Source organism: Bactrocera dorsalis, chromosome 3 (genome assembly GCF_023373825.1).
Source record: "Bactrocera dorsalis isolate Fly_Bdor chromosome 3, ASM2337382v1, whole genome shotgun sequence".
Classification (NCBI taxonomy): Eukaryota; Metazoa; Arthropoda; class Insecta; order Diptera; family Tephritidae; genus Bactrocera; species Bactrocera dorsalis.
The window spans coordinates 5896078-5909221 of NC_064305.1; the positions used below are offsets into that span (position 1 = coordinate 5896078).

The window sequence follows — 13144 nt, forward strand, 5'->3', positions numbered from 1 at the left end:
TACGTGCGTTCAACTTCTTTTTATGTTGTTCCTAGTGTTTGTTGTTTTTGTTTTTGTACTAGCAACGCCGTTGACATTCTATTATCGCGCGCCGCATGAGGATGCAAAGGACCTGTCCACACTACAGATAACTAATTGATGATTTTATTACAATACAATGCGTGTCTATCTGCTACATGCCACACACTGCCAGCGTTGCAACAGTAGGCAGTGCATGTGGAACTCGGACACCGTTGCTGTTGTTGTTGCTATTGCATGTAGTGATCGCTGGGTAGGGCTCATCATCTTAGGTGGTAAGTATGACGCCCGCTGTGAACAAATAATTGCTACGCTCTCGGCGTTGCTCCCGTCCCATTGCCAAGTGGTTGTAGGCAGGCCTCTGAGCCTAAACGCAGCTATCCTTGCCATGTACTCTTTTCCTATGATGAGCGCGATACTTGTAGATGCCGAAAGTTGATACTTATGTATGTTACATCTAGCGACAAGTACTAGTTTCGAGTCGCCTGGAGATAACTATTTCAACTATTTGTGTTGCTATTGTTGTTGCTGTGCATAAACGTTACAGTTACACCTACTTCGTAGCTGTTGTGTAGGTTGTACCTGCCAATTATACATTCTATTAACACTTGGAAAAATCCTAAAGTGTGGAAGGTACTAGAATGAACTCACTTTGGTTAGATTTTCTGGAGAAACATTCAATATACAGTTATATTAACTCCAAATGAGTTACCTAACAATCGCATAAGGTTGGATATTAAACTTACAGGCCAAGTCCCTTCCTAAAATTAGATATTATTTACTAGGTGCAAATCCAACCGGACGTAGAAAGAGGTAGAGAACGCCGAAAAGAAAACGGATTTGTATTCCGGGTCCAACCGCACGAAGGAAGAGGGGTTACGAAAACAATGGTGGAGGGCAGGGTGTATTATGCGTTCCATGACAGTCGGGTCTAAGTATCCGAAAGGAATCGTGGTTCCCGGTCCAATCAGACAAAGAAAGAGGAAGAGAGGTTAGCTTGGGTTCCAGAAAAAATGGTGGAAGCCAAGGCGTACTATGCGTCCCAGTCGGATCTAAATAAACGGAAGGAACGCTGATTTTTATGCCGGGTCCAACCGGGCGAAGAAAGAGGGGGAGAGGTTTGCTTGAGCTCTAGAAAAAAAAAGGTGGAATTTAAGGCGTACTATGCGTTCCACGACAGTCGGATCCCGAATTTTAATTCCGGATCCAATTGGACGAACAAAGAGAAGGAAAGGTTGGCTTGCGTTACAGAAAAAATGATGGAAGCCAAAGCGTACTATGCTTCCCACGACCTACGGGTCGAAGTAACCGGAACGAACTCAGGGTTTTATCCAACCAAGGAGGTCAACTCGGCACCATTCCCTGAAATTACTGTACTGAAATTACTGGGGGAATGTTTTCTGCCAATAAAACAAAAATGACATGTATCGCGTCCACAATTCACGATCATGGAACCGAGATTTACAAACCCAATCAAAGAGGGTATTGCCACCAAAAGCAGCTCTGCTGATAGCAGATTAGAGGACCTGGCTAAACGACCGAAGCGAAAATAGAACACTCTAAGGCCAAAAGACGAGTTCGAGTATTAGAAATCCTCAGCGATCGAGCTGGAAGCAACGGCCAGCGAAATAGCTAAGAAGCCTGTATGCCTGTTCTAATTTTAGATGTTGTGTACTGACTGAAGGGAGCCAAACCCCTAAAATGTGAAAACAACTCCTCGAAGCTATGGATAAAAGAGGTGGTTGTGAAGCTTCAACATCTGTGTGAGAGGGCCGTCCTGGAGACAGTGGAGCTTAGTTGCTTTCAGACCATTCCGAAACCGAACGTGCTCATACCTGGCATGGTAAAACAGGCGGATGCACTGTGGTTCCTTCAAAGAATTTGGCGTATGGTGAACATCTGGTCAGTTGTCACGACCCTAGGGAGGGATGTTTCGCCTTCTCACTTTAGCTCGCCTTAAAAGGGATGTTCTTTGGCAACCCAGAGAATAGTTGGTCTAAGACCGGAGCAGCTCGAGCCATATGTAAAATAATCGTTTCTGGCCACACCCAAAAGATTGACAGTCAGAGTATTTTCCTCACTTGCGTGAACTTTTACACATGGCTCTATCCTCCATAGCCGGATACATCATATCATTAAAATAGTTTCCGAATCGGAAGGATACCATAAACCCTTTGGCAGTGTTACGAAGGACTTTGAGAAGTATTTAGATTATATAAGACTTTAAATTAACATCAAACTCATGCAATTTGGCTCAGATAGGAATAAAATGTTAACGTCATCTCTTCATAAAAGTCTTACGGTCATTTAAAGGTGTCCTAAATACCATATCACTTTCATTTCGTTCCATAGAAAACTAAATGGTGTTTCATAAAGAAGATGACAGCAAATATGACAAGTGCAAAACCCAACATGCAAGTTCACCACATAAAACAACGACTTGGGTGTTCCATGAGTTTTGTATTTTCCAAAAGACTAGCACTCGCTTGGAACAAAAAAACTCACACAAAAAGTAAAAACCAACAACAAAGCCAAAATGTCGTGTTAAAGCGAGCAAGAAACAATAAAATAATGACGAACAATTGGCAATTGTTAAAGGCACGTTTTCCAGGCATTTCGAAATTTTCCCACAAACAACAACACCAACTAAATAGAAATAGAGTGGGAACAAGATTTGGCCCACATTGTTGTAAAAGAAAAACTGCTTTGTCAACAGATAGAATCGGTCAACCCCCACCACACAATGCAACGCAGACTCGATGGCTAAGGACCGATCCAACTCAACAAACAACCGACAGTTCAATAATTATGAGAGAGGAGAGTCGCAATGTAGAGCACCGGGTCGATAATATGAAAATAATTTTACCAAAATGCCATAGAACTTGCTTAATTGTGTGTGTGTAATGGAATATGTTTTTGTAAAAAGTTAAATAGACAATAACAAAAGGTGGCATAGGTGTCCGCACGCACGTGTGTGTGTGTGTGTGTGAAGCCAATTACAAAGAGCCTAAATACTTAGGCAGCTAATAACAGACGAGTGTGTGCTGTTGGAGGCGGAGAGCGATGTGCAAAAACAATATGACGACCACCAACGTATTTGCTGTTTGATCTTCGCCGCCTACGGCGAGTAGATAGTGTAGGAACCTCAGATGTGAGATGTGTATGTGTGTGTGTATTTATGTACGCTAGGTGTAAGTAGGCGGTAGGTGAAGTCGAAATATAGTACTTATTGTCGGCGCTCAATTGGGCAAAACGAATTAATTTGATAAGTAAGTGAGTTAGCACTTCAATCTTTTATTAAAGACACAAGTGCTGGCTTGAATATGTAAAAAAATATATATCAAGGAAAATAAATAAAAGTTATTTAAATGAATATATATCTAGTCTTAGTTAGATAAATATTCTATGGATCGTAAAAAAATGTATTTCTTTTCCTAACAATCCCTCACAGATGTCCGCTAAATATTTTTTGAGCAATGATCTGAGGTTTATCAAATAGACTCGAAGCAAAGGAATGAAAAAATACCGCCGTGAAGCCCAAAGCAATGACATTGCGACTATAAATCTCATTGATCGATTTGAAGAAATTATCGCTTTTGACTGATCGAGCTGGGCTGGCTAAATGACAGAAGCGAAAGGATGATCGAGCTTATCATGTTGTGTTGTAAGACGATCGTGAGAAATCCGCAAGGTGAGAGAAATTTCCATAGCCAAGGGACACTCAATGTGGTGGTTTTAGCAGCACAAATCTTCCGAGTTGACAGTCTTTGGCCGGATAAAAATTCAGGTCCGTTCAAATTACGTAGACCCTACTGTTTTGGGAACTTCATCGTGGCGCCCACTGATCGAATTACATCCCTGGCGGGAACAATTGAAAGCGGTGGAATAGAAGCTGCTAAACTCGCTTCCCAGAAAAGTGGTTGGAGACCTGGGTACGCCTATGTCTACTTTCGATGCTGCGGGATGGCTGAAGGAGATGAAAATAATAAAATATAAAAAAGACCCCTCACAGCTATGGGTATGGGAAGTGATTGTGAAGCTTCAAGGCTTGTGGGATACGGCGTGCCTTGAGATAATATTGATAGAATTGATATTGAATTGATAATAAAATTTATATTGATAGAATTGAAGAAATTATCATTAAAAAAGTAAAAGTTTTACTCAGTGACTATGTGAAAAAAGTGGTTATTATAAAAGCTTCGAGCTTAGAAAGCTTGTTTTACTCAGTGACTATGCGAAAAAAGTGGTTATTATAAAAGCTTCGAGCTTAGAAAGCTTGCTTTAATCAGTGACTATGTGAGATAAGTGACTATGTAAAAAAAGGATTTTATTATGGAAGCTTCGAGCGTTGAAAGCTTGCTTTATCTAGTGACTATGTGAGATAAGTGGTTATGGAGAAAGCTTAGTTTTTTATAGTTTGCTTTAGCTGAGAATTATGCCAGAAAAAAATATTATGAAAGTTTGCTCTACTCAGCTATTAGGAGAGAACAAGTTTTTATTATGAAAGCCTAGAGCGTTGAAAGCTTGTTTTATCTAGCGACCAAGCGAAAAATAATTTTTATCATGAAAGCTTCGTGCTTCAAAAGCTTATTTTACATAAGTTCCATGTCAGAAAAAAATTGTATTAAAAGAGCTTCGAAAATTTGTTATACTCAGTTACTAAGGGAGTTTTTGTTATGAATGTTTCGAGCTTTAAAAGCTTTTTACTAACTATGGGAAAGAAAGTTTCAATTATGAAAGTTTCGAGCTTCAAAAGCTTCTTACTAACTATGGGAAAGAAAGACGTTACTATGTAAGTTTCGAGTTTTTAAAGTTTTTTACTGACTATGCGAAAATGAGTCGTTATTATGAAAGCTTCGAGCCTTAAAAGCTTCTTACTAACTATGCGAAAGAGAGCTGCAATTATGAAAGCTTCGAGCTTTGAAATTTTTCTTCAGTCCAGAATAAGAAATATGTGATTCAATGAACCGCAGTCCAGAGTCTCTGAGAAAGATGTACGATAAATTGGTGAAATTTATGTTGGAATATGAAGATGGAATTGCTGAATTTCGAAATCTATTCTGGGAACATTTGATTTCCAAAGTTAGAAAAGCAAAAAACTGAGATTTGACAAATAAAAAGAGAACGAAGACATGTAATTTATTTTTCAAATTTGATTTTATTGGTTTGTCGAAAATTTCTTAACTAAACAACGATTAATTACTTAAAATATAATTAACTTAAATATTAATTATCTTATGAAATAACTATAAACCAAAATAATTATAAAAAATACAACAAAAGTACTCAGTCTTGAGCTCTACAGAATGCCCATACTTCATATACATTACATCAAAATTATCGAGGCACAGGTATAATTTAACGATTCAACTGGTTGAGTGGTCCCGTAGTTTCTACACTATAATAATTATTAAAGTTCCTAACTGATTTACAGATTCTACAGTCTTACAATATAATTGCTAAAACTCTTAGATACACGATTCCCATTACTTATCGACTTAGAAACCGAAATACGGATAGGCCGCTGCGCTAGCTGCCGACTTGTGCTCGCTCATACTCTGCGTATAGCCACCCATGTGATTTGCGCCCGACGAGAAGAACGAGCCGGGGAAGTTGTACGAGTCCCATGACGACATAGCGGGATGATGGGAGCCCGAAGCGGCAGCCGAAGCGAATTGCGAGCGTAGCTGCTCAGCCGAGGTGGCAGTGGTGAAGTTGCTGCTGGCACCCAAGCCATAAGCTGTGGAGGATGTGGCATAAGCTGCAGAGTTGGTAGCGGCGGTGGCTGCTGCAGAGCTGCTATTGACAGCCGCCGATGTAGCTGAGCTGGTTGCACTGGCCGACGGCATGCCGTAACTTGAGTTGTTGCTGTAATTGTTGTTGCCGACATCGTTGTTGTTGTTCGTGCTGACGGTAGCGCCTGCTTGATGCGCTGGACTCAGTGAAGCCGAACTGGCGGCGCTACTTGTTGGCGACATAGACGCCACCGAACCGCTTGAGTGAGTGAAATTCTGATGCGGTTCAAAGACATTGGAGGCAGCAGCAACAGCCGCGGCTTGTGTAGCAGCGCTACTGCCAAATGTATTCCAAGCTTGACTGTATAGACCCATTTGATGCGTGTGATTGTGCGACAGCGCAGCGGCCGAAGCGGACATGGTGTGTGCAGCAGCAGCGGCGGCGGCATGGTGATGGTGATGCGCATGATGATGTGGATGATATGGTGAAGCAACGGCGGCGGCGCTAGCAAACCCAGCCGAACTGAGTCCACTCGCCGTGCTAGCGGCAAAGCTGGACACTTGCTGTGTGGTGTTCAGCTGTTTGCGCAAACGCGCACGCCTATTCGAGAACCACACCTGTACGCGCGCCTCAGTCAAACCTGTGCTTTGCGCCAACTCCTCACGCGTATAAACATCGGGGTATTGCGTGCGCGCAAATATGCGCTCCAATGCATCGATCTGATCGTTCGAGAAGGTGGTGCGCGAACGACGCTGCTTGCGCTTCAACTGCACGCCCGGTTCGGCATCATCGTCACTCTCATCACCAGAGCCATTCGATAAACCGCCAGCGCCGAGTATGCCATCTATGGAATGCGCTGAGCTGCCGGATTCAGAGTGCGCGCCACTATTGCCGCCACGTAGCAAGCGACTAATCGAGCTAACCGAAGGCGCCGTATTTTTATCGCAGAGACCGCACTCAATGAGCTTGGCGCGTATTTCCCAGCTGAAAATGCCGGGATTGGCATTACGCATCTCCTCAATTTTCGACTCAATGTCTGGTGTGGCAACGCGCGGCTTGCTGCCGCCAATAACGCCTGGACGTATGGAGCCGGTTTCCTGGTAGCGATTCAATATTTTCGAGACGCAGCCATGTGAGACGCGCAATTGGCGTGAGATGACGCACGGCCGTACGCCAGCAGCGGCCATTTCCACAATTTGACGACGTATGTGATTCGGGAGCGGGCGACCATTAATGAAGACGCCGCCAAGCTGGTTGACGCGTCCTTGTCCTGCAATTAATGTAAGAGAAAATGTTTAAATTAGTTTTGTGTTGAATTGGGTGAGTATAATTGTTATGGTGGTGTATTTTAGTGAGCGTTACTGGCTGTGGAGTTATTGCTAACTACTATTTGTTTATTTTTGTTAATTTTTGGTTATTAGTTTTTCTTATTGCAATGGATGTCTAAAGAAGTTGTCAGCGTGTGGTGAGTTTGAGGTGAATTTGTATTTTCAATATATGCACAGCACTGTTGCTAACGCGCTACAAGCAATTCACCAAAGTATACGTTCATTATGGTCGTCTAACATTGAGTGGTTGAATGCCCTCATGGCTTACGCAAGCGCGTGTGTGGTAGCCTGGCATGGCTTGTATAGTTCAAGTGTACAATGCAACCAACATAAGTGCACTCATTTGCTTTGTGTCTGCGCTATTTACCATATATTTTGACAAAGCCTTATTGCCTTTCAACCTTTGTATGCGCTGCTCGAGTATTTGGGCTTAGTGAGCGCTCATATTCAAATCTCTGCTCAAACAAGCGACGTGCTCAGCAATGCTCTTAGATTTGTGAAGCAATTGTGGCAACTCAATTAGTTGCAAAGTGGAGCATAACGGTATAGTGCAATTATTATCAAGACAATGCGAAATTTTCCTAGACAAACTGTCTGGCTTTGTTCTGCATATTTTTAATATTTTTCTCTATTATTGTTATTATTGCAGCAGCACAACTCTGCAAGCGCGTGTGCCTTTGCACGAAATTTTAATTCCCATTTATGCCATTGTGACGACATAGGATTACTTTAAGCGCACTTGAGTGCCAGCGCATGTGTGTTTGTGTGCGCTGGTGTATGTGCGCGCCTGAGTCTATGATGAGATCAGTTCGCACGATCGCATTTAAATGCTGAAATGAATGCAAATTTCGCATTGTAAAATAATAATATTTGAATAATTTGCCAAGCGCACAAAACAACAATAATTACAATACAACAACAATTACATTAAAACAACAAACGCGGCAATGCAAGCCGCAAACAAAAAGCCAATTGCTGTGGTTACAGCGCGCGCCGGTGTAGTTGTTTACGCAACGCGCCAAACGAATGCGCAAAACAAATCGAAATGAGCAACAAATTTAAATTGTGTGGAAGTTAAAGCGGCAGAGTGAAATCAAACGTGAACGAAATGCAAATGTAGTTTAGTTAAACCGACAGGCGCAAGTTGTGAGCGTTTGACCAGCTGCGCGGCTGAGCGCTAAACACAAATGCGAAAATATAAGAAAATCATGCCACAAAAAAAACGTAAAATAAGGCAGCCGCAGATGCAGCGCTCATGTCAGAGGATCACTCAAACAAAGCGCGCGGCCGCCAAGTGACGTTAAAGCGCAGACTTGAAGGCTGCCTGCAAGGTGGGACTAATAACTCCAGCGCGGGCTGGTAGGTCAGCGGCGGCCGCTATGACTGCGCTACAATAAGCTTACAAGCAAACTAATAAGCCGCGCGCCGCCCGAAAAAATTAAAGCGCTGCGTCGGTGCGTTTTGTTCTTTCACACTCCACACACTTTCAGCTCCAGCTGTGCGCACTAATAAAATTCCAGAAGAGCGCGCAAGCGACGCGCAGGAACGCGAAAAAAAAGTAAAAATCATAAAAATATGAAAAGCAGACAGCGCAAGCGCAAAAACGGCACAAATATTGGTAAATAAAGGTAAAAATAATGAAAAAAGTGAACGAAAAAAAAACAAAGTAAAAGCAATGCGGAAAAATATGCGCAAGCGCATGCGGGGCAACACATTACGCGCAGCGCTTAACATACAAACACATACGCGCGCAGCATAATGTAGCTGAAGGCGCAGCCAACGCCACTGCTCTTGCTGATGAACGTGCTGTGCTGTTGCTATACACAAGAACACCAGCAAAAGCGTTGCAGCGTTGTTGGGGATCATTGCAAGTGTCGGCGGCACAGGCGGCGCAAGAGCGCGCGATCACTAGATCAAAGACTTTGCCGACGCGCCAAAACGTCTGCGTTGTACGCAAAGCAAAGAGCAAATCGTGCGGCACAACTTGGCAGCAACAGCTTAAGTTGGTGAAGAAAGCTGCCAGCACACGGTAGGTGCCAGTGGCGCAGGCTGTGGCTATGACAGGCCGGCGCAGACGTGGAACGGCAGCAATGGCACAGCTGTGCGCGGCCAAATTGTTCTGTAGCCACAGAGGCTTCTTTTACTCATTTGATTTTTGATTTTCGCTCTTTGTGGTTATTTTTTCGACTTTGTTGTTGCTGTTGCGATCGCAATCAATAAGCCACAAAGCTGATCATGATTATTGGAATTTTAGTTGCTTCGCTGCGTTCGGCAAGCCACGCGCACCCACCGTATTGACTGGTGGTGCTGCTGGACTGCGGCAAAGCGGCGTAATGACTGAACAGGTAAGTTGTGTGTGTGTAGTAGTGTGGCGTGGTGTAGCGCGCTTGTCGGTAAGTTGTCGCCGGCAAGAACTTGTAGGTTTGTATGTGTTGCTTTATGTTGTAGTTGTTTTGTTATCTGACTGAATTGGAGCGCATTTGCGCTGTTTGAGTTTTTTGAATTTTTTCGATTTTTTTCGACTTTTTCATTTTTTTTCTGGTTTTTTTTTTATTTTCTCTCTCTTTTTTGTTGTTTAATGAAAATCGGTCTTTTAAGCTGCTCGTGTTTGCTTTTGAAAAGCGACTTTCTTGAATGGTCGCCGCAGTGACTTGTCTAAAATTTTCTTCTACTATTATCTTTTGTTATGTTTGTTGTTGTTGCTGTTATGATTATTACCCTTTTTTTTGGTTGCGTACATTCACTTGTATGGCATGAGTTGTGAAATAATAATGAAAATTAGTTAAAAATTGTTTATAATTGGAAATGGATGTTCACACCAGACCATTTGGCGCTGCGTAGCGTGTGTGTGTAGTATGTGTGTGTGCTGCAAAGCAGCCTTAGCTTGAAAAAGTATTAAGTTTGGCTTGCTGGTAAGTGCCATTGCGGGCTACAAAGCAGGTTTTGAAGTGTAAAGCGAAAATTTAATGGGAATTCAGCAAATATCAGAACTTTTTGCAGATTTTCGAAAATTTTTGAATATCGTAAAATTAGTTTTGACTGTTTTGACAAATAATTTAACATAATTTTATTGTGTTTTGGATGAATCGTAAGTACTCGTATAAATTATTAGTTTTTAAGCATGGAACATTTTTTTTTAATTTTTAAGAATTTTTTTTTATGGATTTTGACATTTCAGTAAACTTTTTTGGTGAAAATTAGCTCTCATATGCATTTTTTAGTTGAAAATATTTTAATTTTCATTTTTTTCTTATTATTTTTGTTTTATTATTTATTAATTTTTGTTAATTTTTAATAAAATATTTTAATTTTAATTTTTTTAAATTATTATTTTTTTCTTAATTTTTTTTATTAATTTAATTTTAAATTTATTTGCATATTATTATTTTTTATAACACTAAATGTTTTTTATTTTTTTATTTACAATAATTTATATTAAATTTAGAAAAATCTTAAGCCTTGAGTATAAAAATTTATATTTTTAATTTTTATTTTTTTATAAAATATAATATTTTTTTTAAATTTTATTAATTATTATTTATTATAAATTAACTTTGCCTTTTTATTTTCTAAATTAATATAAAATTAGAAATATAATTTCGGTTTTAAATTTAAAAACAAGTTAATATTAGAATAAACTATTTTTTCGATTAAAATTTTTTTAAATTTAATTAAAATATTAAAAAATATTTTTTTTTATTAAAATATATACATATATGTTCTATATCTGAAAACGTGAAATTATTCGAAAGGAATTTGGTTTTCTATTGAAAAATATTTTTTCATCTAATTTATAAAATTTTTTTATTTAATTTTTTTTTTATAATTTTGAGTGTTGATTGTAGATTTCATATTTAAAAAGAATTTTTAAATAATGTGTTTTTATAAAAATAATGTTTTCATTGTTTTTACTTTTTTATGCAAATAATTTTTACTGTACTTTTAGTGAAACTTTTTTTACTATAATTTTAGGTTTTGATTTAAGATTTAAATTTTAAAAACAATTTTAAATAATAGTTTCTATAAAAAAATATTTTTTTCATTAACTTTACTTTTAAAAATATTTTTTATTATAATTTAGATTTTGATTATTAAATTTTAATTTCAAAATAAATTTTTAAATAATATTTTTATAATATTTTTTTTATAAATTTATTTACTTATTTTTATGTTTTATGTATTTTTTACATTTTTAAAACTTAGCGCTACACTCCACTTCGCTTACAACCAATACTAATATATTTCTAAAAAATAATAATAAAAACTCGCATAATTACCTTGAAAGGGATATCCAGCAAAGTACGGTGTCATATTCAAAGTAGAGACTGTCATTTTCTTTTATTTCTTCAAATGTTTTTGTTTTTGTTAATTTTTTTTTAACAAAAATCACCAGCTTCAGGCAAAGTTGCGCATAAAACTTTCAAAAATTTATTATTTTTTCACACAAAGTTTTTTTCGTTTGTTTCTGTTGTTTTATTTTTATTATACACAACACAATTTGTTAGCCGATTTTAGTATAAAAACGTTTTTTCGACTGTTATTTACAACAATACACGACTTAAACAAGCGCGGAGTTCGTTTAATTTCGTCAAATCGAACACGTCACGTGCGCTGTCCACTAAGCGTTAATAACGATTATTTGCACAGAATTTTCCAAAGCGAATTAGCGCAACGGACGACACTTTTCTTACGAACAAATAAATTGTACTTTGATCTGCAGTCTGTATATATAACTATGTTTTTCTTAAGCTACTGAGAGCGTCGCAGTTGACTCTTATGTGTTACTTGCTGAAAACTCTCTACACCAAGTGTGTGACTCGTACGATTGCCAGCTTGAAACTGATTTTGAAACGGTCAATCCGAGCACCAGCACGCTTTCTTGAGATTCTCAGACGCAGTTGTGCGCAGCCAGAAGACAACAAAAATCCAATTTACAATGGGAAAGCAACAAGAGATACGTGTGAAGCAGTGAGCGGCCACTGACGCAGCGCTTGTTGCTGTTGTATGCCAAACAGGTAAGTTAACACTCGCTCACACTATAGCACGCTCTCTGTTGGTAGTGTGAGCGAGTGAGTGCGCGATAGTTTGTGTTGTGCAACAACTGCCAGTTAACCACAAACAATTATCTGGATGTGAAATCAACCCTGAAATGCATTCGTCGCACTGCGCGCTCAGTTCACATGCTTGTTGTTGCACACTTGCTTGCCAGCCGATCGTTGCACCCACCCACTGCGTAACGTAACGGCGCATTGTGTATACAGTGGAGTGGTGTATATGCTTGCTATGTGCGGTGGCAAAAACAAATATACAACAGCCAATTGCCGCTCTCGGCAGTGAAAGCATTTATTGCTCTTGGCTGGCGGTCGTGTGTGGTGGAAAGAGCGCGCGCGATCGGCTATTGACGCGCTGCTCGCACCACAATGGCTGCTTTTCTGCGGAAATTTCTACAGCGATCCGGCTTATTGGCCACGCCCCTTTCTTGTAATTTCTGTATGTTTGTGCGTGTAACCGCTTGCGCCTTCACTGCCAGACTTGCTGGTGTCTCAGTGCTGCTCAGCGCTACTTTTGCTATACTTTCGTGCAACTACTTTGCTGTTGTTGTTGTTTTTTAGTTGTGTTAAAAAGCCTGCGCATTTGCATTCGCCGGCAAATCTAGTTTGCGTAAAAAAGGTGAGATTGTTCACCATTCTTATGCGTTGCCGCCGCGCTCCCCAACGCCGCTGATTGCACACGCTAATCGCCGATCAGCGATCGCCGCGTTGCTTCGCGATAGGAAAATTGTGAAAATCTTTTCCATGCCATTCGCCACAGTTGCTTAACGTTTTGCCTGTCTTTTGATCTTGAGCCGCCAATATTTTGATTTAATTTTAATACTCCGTTTTGCTGTTATTTATCGCATCGCTGTTGGCCCCGCGCGTTCGGCGGTTACTTCCACGGATTTTTTTTTTATTTATTTTGCTATATTTTTCATTATTATTTGTTATTGTTGTTGCGTTCGTTATGAATATTGCAATCTATTCTGATTAGCTACTGCAGCGCGTCAGGCCGACCGACAATGAGCG

At 39.8% G+C, this 13144-nt stretch overlaps 1 protein-coding gene across 1 annotated transcript; it reads right to left on the bottom strand.

Moving 5' to 3' along the window:
- Positions 1-5194: 5194 nt before the first annotated feature.
- On the bottom strand, positions 5195-12165 carry LOC105228418 (protein gooseberry). The gene is made up of 2 exons (XM_011208242.3): positions 11360-12165; positions 5195-7024 (listed from the first exon to the last, which is right to left on the bottom strand). The coding sequence occupies exons 1-2, from the start codon at positions 11412-11414 to the stop codon at positions 5517-5519; spliced, it is 1563 nt and encodes a 520-aa protein (XP_011206544.2). The 5' UTR covers positions 11415-12165; the 3' UTR covers positions 5195-5516.
- Positions 12166-13144: the final 979 nt, after the last annotated feature.

Coding starts and splice junctions, on each gene's coding strand:
- LOC105228418 (XM_011208242.3), bottom strand. CDS start 11,414: ATGACAGTCTCTACTTTGAATATGACACCGTACTTTGCTGGATATCCC. Junction 7,025..11,359: donor TGCTGGATATCCCTTTCAAG/GTAATTATGCGA, acceptor CATTAATTGCAG/GACAAGGACGCGTCAACCAG.